At 46.8% G+C, this 14982-nt stretch overlaps 1 protein-coding gene, 1 long non-coding RNA gene and 1 other non-coding gene across 3 annotated transcripts in view; 2 read left to right on the top strand and 1 right to left on the bottom strand.

Moving 5' to 3' along the window:
• Positions 1 to 1576: 1576 nt before the first annotated feature.
• Positions 1577 to 8694, bottom strand: LOC137373481 (uncharacterized). Its single transcript, XR_010975635.1, has 3 exons — positions 8557 to 8694; positions 3919 to 4014; positions 1577 to 1648 (listed from the first exon to the last, which is right to left on the bottom strand). It is a non-coding gene; the product is annotated as an uncharacterized lncRNA (long non-coding RNA).
• trnak-cuu (transfer RNA lysine (anticodon CUU)) lies at positions 8063 to 8135 on the top strand. The gene has a single exon. It is a non-coding gene; the product is annotated as a tRNA-Lys (tRNA).
• A 63-nt stretch (positions 8695 to 8757) lies between the features above and the next one.
• Positions 8758 to 14982, top strand: part of LOC137373329 (F-box/WD repeat-containing protein 7-like) — a 69103-nt gene continuing 62878 nt past the window's right edge. The window contains exon 1 of the mRNA XM_068038152.1: positions 8758 to 8943. Within this exon, the coding sequence (XP_067894253.1) occupies positions 8758 to 8943 (186 nt within the window). The remainder of the gene's footprint in view (positions 8944 to 14982) is intronic.

The raw sequence follows: 14982 nt of genomic DNA, 5'->3' as shown, positions 1-14982 counted from the left end.
AGTCCTCAAACGTCCTTTCTGCCGCTGTAATACTCTCCTTGATTAACAATGCCACACCCCCTCCTCTTTTACCATCTTCTCTGTTCTTACTGAAACATCTAAATCCCGGAACCTGCAACATCCATTCCTGCCCCTGCTCTACCCATGTCTCCGAAATGGCCAATACATCGAGATCCCAGGTACCAACCCATGCTGCAAGCTCACCCACCTTATTCCGGATGCTCCTGGCGTTGAAGTAGACACACTTTAAACCAAGTTCTTGCTTGCCAGTGCCCTCTTGCGTCCTTGTAACCTTATCCCTGACCTCACTACTCTCAACATCCTGTACACTGGAACGACAATTTAGGTTCCCATTCGCCTGCTGAATTAGTTTAAACCCCACCGAAGAGCACTAGCAAATCTCCCCCCCAGGATATTGGTACCCCTCTGGTTCAGGTGAAAACCATCCTGTTTGTAGAGGTCCCACCTACCCCAGAAAGAGCCCCAATTATCCAGGAAACCAAAACCCTCCCTCCTACACCATCCCTGCAGCCACGTGTTCAACTCCTCTCTCTCCCTATTCCTCGCTTCGCTATCACGTGGCACGGGCAACAACCCAGAGATAACAACTCTGTTTGTTCTCGCTCTAAGCTTCCACCCTAGCTCCCTAAATTTGTGCCTTAAATCCCCATCTCTCTTTCTACCTATGTCGTTGGTGCCTATGTGGACCACGACTTGGGGCTGCTCCCCCTCCCCCTTAAGGATCCCAAAAATACGATCTGAGACATCACGAACCCTGGCACCTGGGAGGCAACACACCAACCGTGAGTCTCTCTCGTTCCCACAGAACCTCCTATCTGTTCCCCTAACTATGGAGTCCCCAATGACTAATGCTCTGCTCCTCTTCCCCCTTCCCTTCTGAGCAACAGGGACAGACTCTGTGCCGGAGACCTGTACCCCATTGCTTACCCCTGGTAAGTCGTCCCCCGCAACAGTATCCAAAACGGTATACCTGTTGTTGAGGGAAACGGCCACAGGGGATCCCTGCACTGCCTGCTGGTTCCCTCTCCTTCCCCTGACGGTAACCCATCTACCTACTTCTTTTACCTGAGGTGTGACTACCTCCCCATAACTCCTCTCAATAACCCCCTCTGCCTCCCGAATGATCCGAAGTTCATCCAGCTCCAGCTCCAGTTCCCTAACGCGGTTCTCGAGGAGCTGGAGTTGGGTGCACTTCCCACAGATGCAGTCAGCAGGGACACTCTTGGCGACCCTTACCTCCCACATTCTGCAGGAGGAACATACAACTGCCTTAACCTCCATTCCCACTATTCTAAACTCCCAACAAATCTACTGAAAAACCCCCCAAAAAAGTCAAAACTTGTTAGCTTAGCAATCCAATGGACAGAACTTTTTAAATAAAAAGCTTACCTTATCAACACACCAGAGTCCTTTTTTTTGGTTAGAGGAGGAGGGTGGGTGGGAGACACTACACGTGTAGTGTCTCGGGTACAGCCACCGCCCAAATATATAGTTTTCACTTACCCAGCAGTCCCCTGGTCCTCCGAAAACAAAAGGGAATTAACTTTTAACTTACACTGAAATTGACCTCCCAGCTGTAAGTTCGCTCCGTACCTCTGCTTCTGTCCAAGCTGCTGCAACCAAAACTCTAAGAGATAAGAGTAGACCATTTAAAAAAAAATAGAGGTGGAAGTGGGGTTAGAGGCTCTTTACTGGGATGGCAGAGCCAAAAGTGTAATCAGAAAAAAACTATTTGTAACCGGGAGTGGGATAAAAGCAGAAAAGCAGCAAGATATGAGAGCTAAGAATAGGACCAACAGGAAAATTTGTAAATTTTAAAGCTGAGCAGAACCAAAGACTGTTGGGAGCCAGTTTCTCCATCTCCGACACATTTGCTCTGATGATGCTACCTTCCACAACAGCACTTCTGATATGTCTTCCTTTTTCCTCAACTGAGGATCCCCCCCCACTGTGGTTGACAGGGCCCTCAACTGTGTCCGGCCCATTTCCCGCACCTCTGCTCTCACCCCTTCCCCTCCCTCCCAGAACTGCGATAGGGTTCCCCTTCTCCTCACTTTCCACCCCACCAGCCTCCACAGCCAAAGGATCATCTTCCGCCAATTCTGCCATGCCCAACGTGATACCACTACCAAACACATCTTCCCCTCCCCTCCCCTGTCAGCATTCCGAAGGGATCGTTCCCTCCACGACACTGTGGTCCACTCCTCCATTACCCCCGACACCTCGTCCCCTTCCCATGGCACCTTCCCATGCGACCGCAGGAGGTGTAATACCTGCCCCTTTTACCTCCTCACTCCTCACTATCCAAGGCCCCAAGCATTCCTTTCAGGTGAAGCAGAGATTTACTTGTACTTCTTTCAATTTAGTATACTATATTCGCTGCTCACAATGTAGTCTCCTCTATATTGGGGAGACCAAACGCAGATTGGGTGACCACTTTGTGGAACACCTTCGCTCAGTCCGAAAACATGACCGCGAGCTTCCTGTTGCTTGCCATTTCTACACACGCCCCTGCTCTCATGCCCACATCTCTGTCCTGGGCTTGCTGTAGTGTTCCAGTGAACATCAACGCGAGATCGCGGAACAGCATCTCATTTACTGATTAGGTACGCTACAGCCTACCGGACTGAAAATTGCGTTCAGTAATTTCAGAGCATGACTGGCCCCCCTTTTTATTTTTAGTTTTCTTTTTTCTTTTTATTTTAGTTTGTTTCATCATTCATTTTTTTTACCATGTGCCTGCCCATTGTTTTTTTTCATGTTTGTGCTTAGGTCCAGGGCTGTTCTTTATTCCGTCTCTGCACTAACGCTTTGTCTATCACCACACCATTAACACAACTTTGCTCCATGACCTTCTGGTCAGTTATTTTCTGTGACCCTCTGTCCTATCAACACCTTTCCTTGTGTTATCTTTTGTCCCATCCCCACTTTATTTGCTTAAAACCTATTACATTTCTAACCATTGCCAGTTCTGATGAAAGGTCACTGACCTGAAACGTTAACTCTGCTTCTCTCTCTCTTCACAGATGCAGCCGACCTGCTGCGTATTTCCAGCACTTTCTGTTTTTATTTAAGAAAATAAATGCAGCAGGTGGCTGATAGCATGCTTTTGAACTCGGGCAGAGTAAAAAGGATTGGGAAAAATGAAATTTTAAAAAGTATATTTTATAATGCAAAAAGATTTTTTTGCGATGGAGTAATATCAGCAAAGTGGCAGGATTGCCAGATTAATTTGAGAGACTCAAAAAAGTGCCGTTTCGTGTCCAAATTATGCAACTACCAAATTACAGCCAACTATTTCAATTCAAGGATTTCAATTATAAATGGCCACATGGACAGTTTGAATACTAAATCTTGACATAATATTGTGACAGAAATTGTGAAAATGAGAAGCAAGGTTTTGTAGACAGGAAGTATGTGCATTTATAACATATTTAATACAATATAAATATAGGAGTACTTTGAATATAAATTATTCATTTTATAAGATAAAAACAGAAATTGCTGGAAATACTCAGCAGAACTGGTAGCATCTGTGGGGAGAGAAACAGAGTTAACATTTAAGGTCGATGACCTTTCATCAGAAGTATTCCGCTTAGGTGACCCTGCCCCAAATCTCGGTTAGCACTCTAGAGAAAAGTGGGCAAACTATTTTTACTCTGCTATGAGAAGTGGGCCTATATAATGTAAATCTCAGAATGAGAGCAGAATTATTGTCAATAATAAAAACAGAATATACTGTAAACACTCAACAAGTCAGTCAACATCTGTGAAAAGAACAGCAGTATTAACATTTCAGACGTGAATTCTTCCATCAAAACTACATTTTTGTTTTTGTTTCAGATCTGTAGAATCCGCAGGGTTTTTTTTGCTTTTTGTTTTATATTTCTTTTTTACCTTGAAGGAAGGGCCATGCACTGTCAATCTTGTGCAAACTGACGAGCAAGCTGCTTCTGGAGGAGTCGGCCACCTCAATTTTAAAAAACTGTAAATCTGAAATACAAATAGAAAAATTTAGGAATTGCACACGGATTAACATTTGGGAGCTGTGGCTTTTGTGCTGACAAAGGATGTACACTCGCATAATCAGTCTTTTGTCTTTAGGGCTGCTGACAGATCTAATGTGCAGTTTCAGTGTAATTGCAAGGGTGGACTTTGCACTGTCAGAACATAGAATTATAGAAAGTTTACGGCACAGAAAGAGGCCACATGGCCCACTATGTCTGCGCCGGATGAAAACCGAGTCACCCAGTCTAATTCTACCTTCCAGCATTTGGTCTATAGCCCTGCACTTAAGGTGCAGATCCAGACAACTTTTAAATAATTTGAGGGTTTCTACCTCTACCGCCCTTTCAGGTGGAGTTCCAGACTCCTATCATCATCTGGGTGAAAATATTTTTCCTTATCCCTCTAATTTTTCTACCAACCACTTTAAATCTATGCTCCCTAGACACTGACCTCCCTGCGAAGGTAAATAGGCCCTTCACATCCACTCTATCCAGGCCCCTCACAATTTTGAACATTTCAATCAAATCTCCCCTCACCCTCCTCTGTTCCCAGGAGAACAACGCCAGCCTATCCAATCTTTCCTCATGGCTGCATTTTTCCAGTCCTGGCAACATCCTTGTAAATCTCCTCTGCACCCTCTCTTGTGCAATTACATCATTTCTGCAATGAGGTGACCAGAACTGCACACAGTACTCAAGTTGTGGCCTGACCAATGAGTTATACAGTTCCAGCATAACCTCCCTGCTCTTATATTCTATACCTCGGCTAATAAAGGAAAGGATTCCATATGCCATCTTATCGACCTGTCCTGCTACCTTCATGGATCTGCAAACATTCATTCCAAGGTCCCTCGCTTCCTCTACACCTCTCAGTATTCTCCCATTAATTATGTATTCCTTTGCCTAGTTTGACCTCTCCAAATGCATCACCTCACACTTCTCCAGTTTGAATTCCATTTGCCACTTTTCTGCCCACCTGACCAGTCTATTGATATCTTCCTGCAGTCTGCAACTATCCTCCTCGCTATCAACTACACGGCCAATTTTTGTGTTGTCTGCAAACTTCTTGATCATGCCTCCTACATTTACATCCAAATCATTAATATAGACCACAAAAAGCAGGGGAACTAGTACTGAGCCCTCCAGTCACAAAAACACCCATCAACAATTACACTTTGGTTTTTGCCACAAAGCCAATTTTGTATCCAGCTTGCTACATTGCCTTGGATCCCATAGGCTTTTATTTTTTAACCAGTCTGCCATGTGTGACATTGTCAAAAGCCTTGCTAAAATCCATGCAGACATCAGCTGCCTTCATCAATCCTCCTTGTTGCTTCTTCAAAAAATTCAATCAAGTTAATCAGACAAGATCTTCCCTTAACAAATCCATGCTGACTATCGTCAATTAATCTGGGTTCTTCCAAGTGATAGTTTATCCTGTCTCTCAGAACTGTTTCCAATCATTTGCCCACTACTGAGGTTAAACTGACTAGCCTGTAATTATTTGGTCTATCCCTCACTCCCTTTTTAAACAAACGTACATGTTTGCAGTCCTCCAATCCTCTAGCACCACACCTGTATCCAGTGAAGACTGGAAAATGATGGACAGACCCTCTGCTATTTCCTCCCTGCCTTCTTTTAACAGCCTGGGGTACATTTCATCCGGTCCTGGTGATTTATCCAGTTTCAAGGATGCTAATCCCATTAATACTTCCTCTCTTCCTATGTTTATGACATCCAATACTTCACACTCCTCCTCCCTAAATACAATATCTGCATCATCCCCCTCTTTTGTGAAGACAGACGCAAAGTATTTGGTAAGAACATTGCCAACATCCTCTGTCCCAATGCATAGGTTACCTTTTTTGGTCTTTTATGGGCCCTACTTTTTCCTTAGTATCCTCTTACTCTTAGTGTATTGATAAAACATTTTTGGGTTCACCTTGATTTTGCTTGCCAATATTCTTTCATGCCAATACTCTTTGCTTTCCTAATTTCCTTTTTGATTTCACCCCTCCACTTTCTGTACTCCTCTCGGCTTTCTGTAGTTCTCGGGTTTGGACATAAGCTTTCCTTTTCTGCATTATCTTACCCTGTAAGCTCCTTGACATCCATGGGGCTCTATAGTTAGCTGTCCCATCCTTTTTCTTCATGGGAGCATGTTTACTCTGAACCCCTTGAATCTTCCCTTTGAATGCGTCCCACTGCTCTGACTCTGAATTACCTTCAAGTCTCCAGTTCACTTTTGCTAAATCACTCCTTAGGTTAGTAAAACAAAGTGACTCCTGACAACGCAGCCCAGCGCCGACATCATCAGAGCACTCCCAGCTTCGCACATGCACAAAATGGACTCTTGCGATCAGTATGGAGCTATGCATGCACAGCCTACATCAGCATCCATCTTGCCAGGACTAATTCACGCCTGCGCGCTAAAGTGTCGTCGCGTACTGCAACGTCTGCACACCGCTCACTCCCTGCCTCGCCATTTCTCCCCCCTTGGTCGCTCACTCCCCTTGTGGGCCATGCGTTCCGGCCTCGCCGATTCCTCCCCTCTGCTCTGCCTCTGCTTCCCCGCTCCCTCCTGCTTCTGGTCCCCACTTCCATCCGCTTCTGATCCCCCCTCCCTCCCATGATCACTGCCTTTCTTCTCTGCACAGGGGAAGCAAGGGAGAGGGAGAGTGACAAGATAGGCAGGGGAGAGGAGGGAAACTGCAAGCGGGACTGAGCGGGGATCAGAAGCGGGAGGGAGCAAGGAGCAGATGCAGAGCAGAGGGGATGAAGCAGCAAGGCCGGGAGCAAGTGGCGAGCAGACGGGTGCGGGAGGGAGTGGTGAAGAGAGGCGCGATGGCAGGAGGGAGCGAGGTACTGTTGGGGGTGGGATAGAGGCGGCAATCGCAGCCACTGTGGGCATTTGGGTTTCATTTGCTTTTGTTTATGTGATAAATTGAGCAGCGCCATCTTTATTACTGGCAGCTGCCAAAAACGTCACAGACGGTGACGTTCAGTGCATGAGGCAGCATTTGTGCATGTGCAAGTACTGCGCCACCTAATGGTTGCATTGTCAGCAAATGCAGCCTTAGTAAAATGGGCCTTGCCCTAATTGAGAACTCTAACTCCTGTTCTATCTTTGTCCTTTTCTATAATTATGTCAAAACTGACTGAATTATGATCACTACCACCAAAATGCTCTCCCACTGTCAATCCTTCCACCTGCCCAGCTTCATTTCCTAAAGCTAAGTCCAAAACTGCATCCTCTCTTGTTGGATTTGCTCCATACTGGACAAAAAAGTTCTCCTGAATGCACCTCAAGAATTCTGCTCCCTCAATTCCTTTCACATTAAAACTATCCCAGTTAATATTTGGATAGTTAAAATCCCCTACTATTACTGCCCTTTTTTTTGCACTTCTCAGAGATTTGCCTACATATTTGCTCTTCTATCTCCCCCTGACTGTTTGGAGGTCTATAGCACATTCCCAGCTGTGTGACTGCCCCTATTTTGTTCCTTAGCTCGATCCATTTGGCCTCATTTGATAATCCTTCTGACATATCATCCCTCCTCACAGCTGTAATTGTTTCTTTGACCAAAATTACCACCACCCCCTCCTTTTTTCATCCCCTATCTAGCATGTCTGAAAACCCTGTAAAAAGGAACATTGAGCTGCCATTCCTGTCCCTCCTTAAGCCATGTTTCTGCAATTGCTATGATATCATACTGCCATGTTTCTATCTGTGCCCTCAGCTCATCTGCTTTATTTGCTATACTCCTTGCATTGAAATAGATACCATTGAGCACTGCCAAACTCTTTTTAAACATATCAGTGTTACAATATTTGGATGACAAGTAATCCATTGTCAAGGTTTGTATTGCATGCATCAATCTTTTGTAAAGGGCCAGATCATAGAAATAGCCAGCTGTGCACCCAGAAATGATTAAATACCAATCCAATGCCAAGTGCAGGACTTTCACACGAACCATCACTACCCGATAAACAGTTAATTGCAGATGGAACTTACTTTTATATGCTTAACAGTAGCCCGGCTAGCTCAGTCGGTAGAGCATGGGACTCTTAATCCCAGGGTCGTGGGTTCGAGCCCCACGTTGGGCGCTTATCCTTTTAGTTCAGAATTACAGAGTTGTTACAGTACAGAAAGACACCATTCAGCCCGTCGTTTCTGCACTGGCTCTCTGAAAGAGCAATTTACCTTATGCCACACCCCGCCTTCTCCCCGTAGCCTTGTACATTATTTCCTTTCATAAAACAATCCCTCTAGAGTGCCTCAATTTGAACCTGCCTGCACCACACCCTCTGAAGTCGTACATTCCAGATCCTAAACACTATTTGACCTACATTTCATTGAATTTTACCAACACATTTAAATATTAAATCTTAATATCTGGAATGTATTCTTAATGATCTCTTCCAGAGCCTTTCGCATACAAACTAGTTGATCTCCCATGGCATTGCTCATGGGGAGTCGCGGGATTTATGTTAGGCAATTTAACGGACGAGAATGGACTGAACTGACCATTTTACACCGAAGAGATAGGTACAACCCGAGCGTGAGAGTGCTTCTTTATCTCAGGCACACGGAGACGGTTATCAGTTCTAACAGTTTGTGCTAATTCGGAAATAACTCAGCGCCTGCGGGCCTGCTAAACCTGATCGTTCCCACCCCCCGACTTTAGGCGAGTTGGTGCCGCCCCGAGCAGCCACTGTGCCGGTTGCTATGGTTACCAGCCGGGCGTCCACTGGCAAGGTCTGCGGCCTGGGAGACGATCCACCCCTGGGGCTGCAAAACCCGGAGATGGACAGGTCATTCGAAGAAAAAATGGACCTGATCGCCTCTGCATTCACCTCCCTGAATGTAAAGGAGCAGAACCAAGTGTTGTCGCGTTTGCTCCGTGTATGTCAGGTAAAGACGCCTCGAATTCAAGCTTGCTTTCCTTTTCGGAAGAATAATGCAAAACAGTTCATTAACACATTTAATTATGCAAACAAATAAATACTAGGATGATACACAATCAAGATGTTCACTGTAATCTTTTGGAAGTATTAATATCTCTCGTTGCCTATCTTGCATGGAAAATATTCACAAGTACGTTTCTCAGCTTCTAGTTGCTGGCAGCAGCATCCCTTGGTCACAAGTTACTATCCTTTGGGGAAAAAGACGTGCCTTGTGCTAACCGTTTATTATTTAGGTGTTTTATCGCGCCAACTTCTGGTGCATTGTAAGATTTTTAAAATTTAATTTGTGTCTACTAGAAACTGTAAGTTGTATTTTGGTGGTCTTCATGTTGATTTAAAGGTTCCATCCCCTATAAATGAGTTCACGCAGCTACACCACAAACAGAAGTCCATGTCTCCCTGCAGTTTGCCTTGGAGGAAACTGGCAAGAGGGTGGCACTATGGTGCCTAGCAGATGGAGGGATAAGGAAAATAAGCGTGGATATGAGGAATAATAGTATGAAAATAGAAGGAAATTGGCTTGAATGTGAGCCTTGTCTTTTATTTAAGGTGGCCAGCTGCAGATGTACAGTTGCAGATATGGTGAGGTTTGGGCGGTGGGAGTGGAATTCTTATTATGCGCTATTGAAACGTTATTAATAACTCAGGAGAGGACCAGACATTTTTTAACAGCTGTCGAGGGGCTTGTGGTTGTTGCACCTCGCTTGCCTACAGATAAGCCATTTTGCAAAAGGGGAGATCCACACTCCTGCACACAGCAGTAAAGTGAAAAAGATGCAACTAATGCTGAACAGCAAAACCTTTTAAAAAAATTCTTTGTATCAAAAATAAAGACCTTTCTTGACAATATCAGCCTGTACTTTAAGATATATAGCATCTAAACAGTAATGAGCAGCAGTTGTAAAGGAACAACTTGCTCTGACCTGCACTCAGCACTGCCAACTGACAGTTATTTGCAAGTATTGCTGGACCCTCTTTGACACAGATATCAGAAACAACATATAGAAATTTGGGGTGCAGTGCTTTTTGAGAGCAGAATGGGAAATTTTTAGGGCAGTGTTTGGGAGCAGGGCAGAAGAAAATCAGTCCTGACCCTTTTCATGACATTGGAGGCATAAATTATTGGGCTGAATTTTTAGGTCCCGCCAGGTGGGGGGTGCCAGGAGCGGAGACAGGCTGAGGATGAAAATTCCAGCGGAGGCTGGCATGCTGGTTTCCCATTGCTGTTCCCGCGCTCGCAAGTTTCACCAGGACGGGGGAGGGTAGCCCCAAAAACCCACCTGATCCGGTAATAACAGTAATTAAGATCATTAAAGAGCTCATTGAGGGCTATGTTCAGATTTTGGTATGGGCTGCATGCAGTTCTGGGACAGACCAGGTACATAGAGCCCGATACACAGCATGGAGCCAGTCATGGCCGCCCCAACAAATTAGGTTGTCCCCATGAAAGGCACAGAGGGGATTCGGCCATTGGCACCCAGGTGCCATCAGGTCAGTGGAGGTTGCAGGGAGAATGGTCAGTAAGCACACAGGCAATGCAGGGAGTCATCACCCTCTTGCCATCCCGGGGACAGAAGAGGAGGGGGCAAGGCTTCCAAACACAATTGGGAGGCTACCTGAGTGCAAGGAAAGCAGCAGCTGGCAAATACAACTCTCAGATTTCGGGTCCAGTGGTGAAGAAGAGCAACACCGTTTACAAGAAGGGAAGAGCCCCAGGCATCATACCCTGAGAATAGGATCTACCGCTGAAGATGGAGCTACCTTGAGATAACTGAGAACCAGTGCTGGAGGAGACTATGACTCTCAAGGCAGATGGTCACAGAGATTTGTGCCCTTGTTACGGAAAACCTCACACCTCGTAGCATTGCTTGCCATGCCCTGCCAGTAGCTATCAAAGTCACTGTAGTCTTGAACTTCTTTGCCGCTGGCTCCTTCCAAGGATCAGCTGTGGGCCTTGGTGACATCTCGCAAGTGGCTGCACACACTGCATCTCACAGGTTACTGATGCCCTTTGCAAAAGCTGGGCAATACATACAATTCCAAACAGATGGGGCCTTACATACACAGAGGGTAGTGGGTTTCACTGCCATCGCTGATTCCCCCTCGTGCAGGGCAACATCGATTGCACCCATGCAGCCATCAAGGCACTGACTGAGTGCCCAGTGAGAATTATCAACAGGAAGGGCTTCCAGTTCCTCATTGTTCAACTGGTCTGTGACCACCACAAGAGTTTCCTGCATGTGTGCGCTCACTATCCTGGCAGCTGCCATGACTCCTTCATCCTCTGGCAGTCCAGGCTGCCACAGCTCTTCATTCTAACCCCTAAACTCTGTGGGTGGATTTTAGGGGACATGGAACAGCCCTTTAAGGGATGGCTGCTCACCCCTCTACAAGAACCTGACAGAGGCACAAAGGCGCTACAACCGCAGCATTATGCTCACTAGGACAACCATTGAGCATGCCATCGAGCTTCTGAAGGTGCGGTTCGGGTGCCTGGACTGGTTGTGTGACGTCCTGCAGTACACTCCTGCAAGAGTCTCGTGCATGGTGGTGGTCTGCTGCACTCTCCATAACATGGCCCTCCAGAGCGGTGTGGACCTTGAAGAGGGTGAAGCACTGGATGGACACAGCTCATTGGAGGAAGAGGACGAGCAGGACATGGAAGAGGAGGAGGAGGTGAAGGAAGATGCAGAACACAGAGATGTCTTGGCTGCATTGGGAATTGGCTGGACCCAGCGCAGGGCTCGAGGGTCTTGTCAGGATGCCATAAACATCAGGGATGATCTGATCCAGGTTTGTTTCAGTTGAGCTACTCTGATCCAGGAGGAACGGCATGGTATGGAACTCACTTTGACCTGCCTGTGAGAACACTTCCATTGAAGATGCAGCTTGGACAGCTCAAATCTTACCACCAATGAAGGAAGCACTTCTGCCCAGAGGTTTCACTATCACCGTTCATGGACCATCACTCCCCTCCTTTCCTGTACTGCCATTAATAAAAGGAGGCTCACACCTCCGGCTTCATGTGTCAGTATTTAAAAGGTGCTTATAAAGGCAAAAAGTGCACAGTTGCATGTGATAGACACCCCAGTGATTTACTCAGTGCTCTGCATGACATGATGGCCTCTACTCTCAGCCATTTTTATGCTGTGCTCCCCTTGTGGCCTCGTGCGTCCCTTGTGGCAGCCGGTTCATTTGCCTCGGCTTATGGCTGAGATGAACGTGGCAGTTGTCCTCGTTGTAGAAGTGCCACTATGGACACCTCCAAAGACTGCTGCACTGGCAGCATTGCAGGGGCAGCCTCCGTCACTGGGCTGTGCTGCATCAATGCTCCCTCTGTCAGAGGGGACAAGGAGGCCAAAGATAATGATGGTGCCTTGTGAGGGGTGGCACCCTCATTCTCCTCAGTTACTACCTCAGCCCTTGGATGGCACTGCAGATGGCTTGAGAGGTGCTCCAGCAGGGGCACAACTGGCTTTCCCTCCAGACATCCCTGCGCCATCAGTGCCATGGAAGAGTCAAGGTTACATTGTGTGGCATGCATCCTGTGAATGTCAGTGTGCAGTTCCTGCATGCACTTCAAGTGCTGCTGCATATGGTTTTCCATGAGGTTGGCCACTGTCTCAATGGAGGAAATCAAGCAGTCAAAGCCCCAAGCTATGGTGGCACACATCTGCTGGATGCACTCCTTCATGCTTGGCCCATGACCCCGTACTGCCTCAGGGAACTCCAACGTGTGGGAGCACATTTGCAGCTGCTGATCCAAGTAGATCCTCCTTTTCTGTTACTCCTGAGGCCATGCATCGTTGCCCAGCTGAGCAGGACTGTGTCCTTCGTCCTCTGAGGGGGCTGCCTCTGTCACCACCTTCTGCACACCCGTGATGTGCTCATCACCCAGTGCCGCCCAATCTAATCACACACACGGACCCACCAAAGTGACTATCTGCACTGGTGGAGGGTGCGCTTATAAAGAGCAGTGCTTGGTCTCAGTTCTGCTCTGGCAACGCTTGGCCCAGTGATGGTGAAGGAATCAGTCTTATTGCCTTGACGTCAGCAGCTGTGGGAGACACAAGAAAAGATTGTGAGAACCAGCCTTGGAGAGCAGAAGCCTCTGCAGTGCTGAGGCTTCCCGATGCAGCTCAGTCTTCGGCATGCTTTTAGATGGACGGAATGCAATGCACCCCATTAATTGTATGCATTGCAGTCTCTATTCACCATCTCCAGCAGAGATGCCCATCTCACCTTCCCAAACTTGCTCTTCGTATTGTCCCCAGCAATCTCCATGGCTCCCCCTTCCATTGTGGTGATGATGTGGAGGTAGGAAACCCCTCCACCCATTTGGGTCCTCTCGTGGACATTATATGCCCATTTTCCTGCAAGGACAATAAAAGAGAGAGGTAAGGCACCGCTGACCTCTATGGCCAATGTCAATGGCTCATATACATAAGCAGCTGCATGTCTCAGTGCTGGCAGGTACTCAGCAGCATTATGGCTCTGAGCCTTGCTGAGGGGTCAGTAAGTATCCTGTCACACATTCCTACCATGATCAGGCTCTCAGACTCCTCAACTGGTGTGTCTGCTGGAAGCTGAATACCCAGAGGCCTGACCTGAGGGTTCAGCGTTGCACTCACCTTCCTGGACTAGACCTAGTTTCTGCAGACCACGCGCTATCTGCTCACTGTGTCAACTACATCTATCCAGGCCTGCTTGATCTGGGACAGTGACCTCCTTCTGCTACCCTCCAGGAAGAGAACCTCCCTCTTCTCCCTTACTGCGTTGAGGAGAACCTCCAGGTCGGCATCTGCAAAATGAAGGGCTGCCCTGCCCTGGGTTCCAGGCCTCTGCCTCTCCTACTCCATATTTCTTCCAGCAAGTAATGCAGTGAAACAGTAACTACAGTAATGGCTGCCATGGTGGGTTTAAATCGAGCCCGCCTCTGTTTCTGTCCCCGCGGCTGCTAATTGACCGCCCAACCTGCCCTCTAACCAATTAACAGTCCGCCTGCGTGAAAATCAGGGGCTGTGACTGCTTCCCTCGCAGATAGGATCAGGATCCGGAAACAGTCACGACGTCCATTTCCTGACCCTGGAAGGAAAATCAGGCCCACTATTTCTCAGCAAAAAGGTGAAAAAATAAAAATAATTTCAATTCACTGCTGTAGAAGTCATTGCAGTACGAAGTGCACTGCATTCTGTAGTCATGGTCTGTATTCAAGACCATATTAGTGTCATGCTAGGTCCCCACCTGCCAAGAATGAGGCTCATTAATTTTGTCATGAACATTGATTTTTAACTGTTACTGGAGCAAGGAAATGACTTGTTAAACAGACCAGCTGTGGCTGGAAAAGATATTTGCATATTAACAGTCAGTATTTGGAAGGTCAAAGGACTATTCTCTGACACATTCAACCCACAATGGATGTTGGTCACCGGACAGCAAGGGGGTGGGGAATCACATTCCAGGACCTGCTGGGGTGAAGCAATCCACGGGGGCCAGGACTGATTAGACCAGCTGGTCACAACTGGCTGTTCCGGGGCTTTCTTTTGAACTGGCCACAGAGAGTTTGAACTCAGAAAGACTGTTTTCTCCCGGACTGAGAAGCTCTCTCTCCTGTCTGCTCCCATCTCTTTCTCACAAGCCTCTGAATCCACTGAAGACACATGAACCCCAAGAGAGAAAAGTCTCCTACAGCAAACAAGGTTTAAAAAGAATACTGGGCCCCAACGAAAAGCAAGATCTACCTACAATCAAGGACTCTACAGTGAGCTAGAAGAACTGTAACAAAAACTCTTCAGACATTGCCTCAGACTTTTCCATTTTATTTTTTTCCTTCTCTTTTCTATCTCTATTTGCATGTGTGTATAGCGTATGCGTGCTAGCTTGGGCACATCTTGTATCTGTGGCCGTCAACCAAGGTAGAGTTTAAGTTCAAGTTGAATAAATTTCAACCTTTCTTCTGTAAATCTAAGAAAACCTGTTTGTGCTG

This window comes from Heterodontus francisci, chromosome 9 (assembly GCF_036365525.1).
Source record: "Heterodontus francisci isolate sHetFra1 chromosome 9, sHetFra1.hap1, whole genome shotgun sequence".
Classification (NCBI taxonomy): Eukaryota; Metazoa; Chordata; class Chondrichthyes; order Heterodontiformes; family Heterodontidae; genus Heterodontus; species Heterodontus francisci.
Note: the sequence above shows the minus strand (reverse complement) of the source record. Positions and strands in the feature narration are given on the sequence as shown.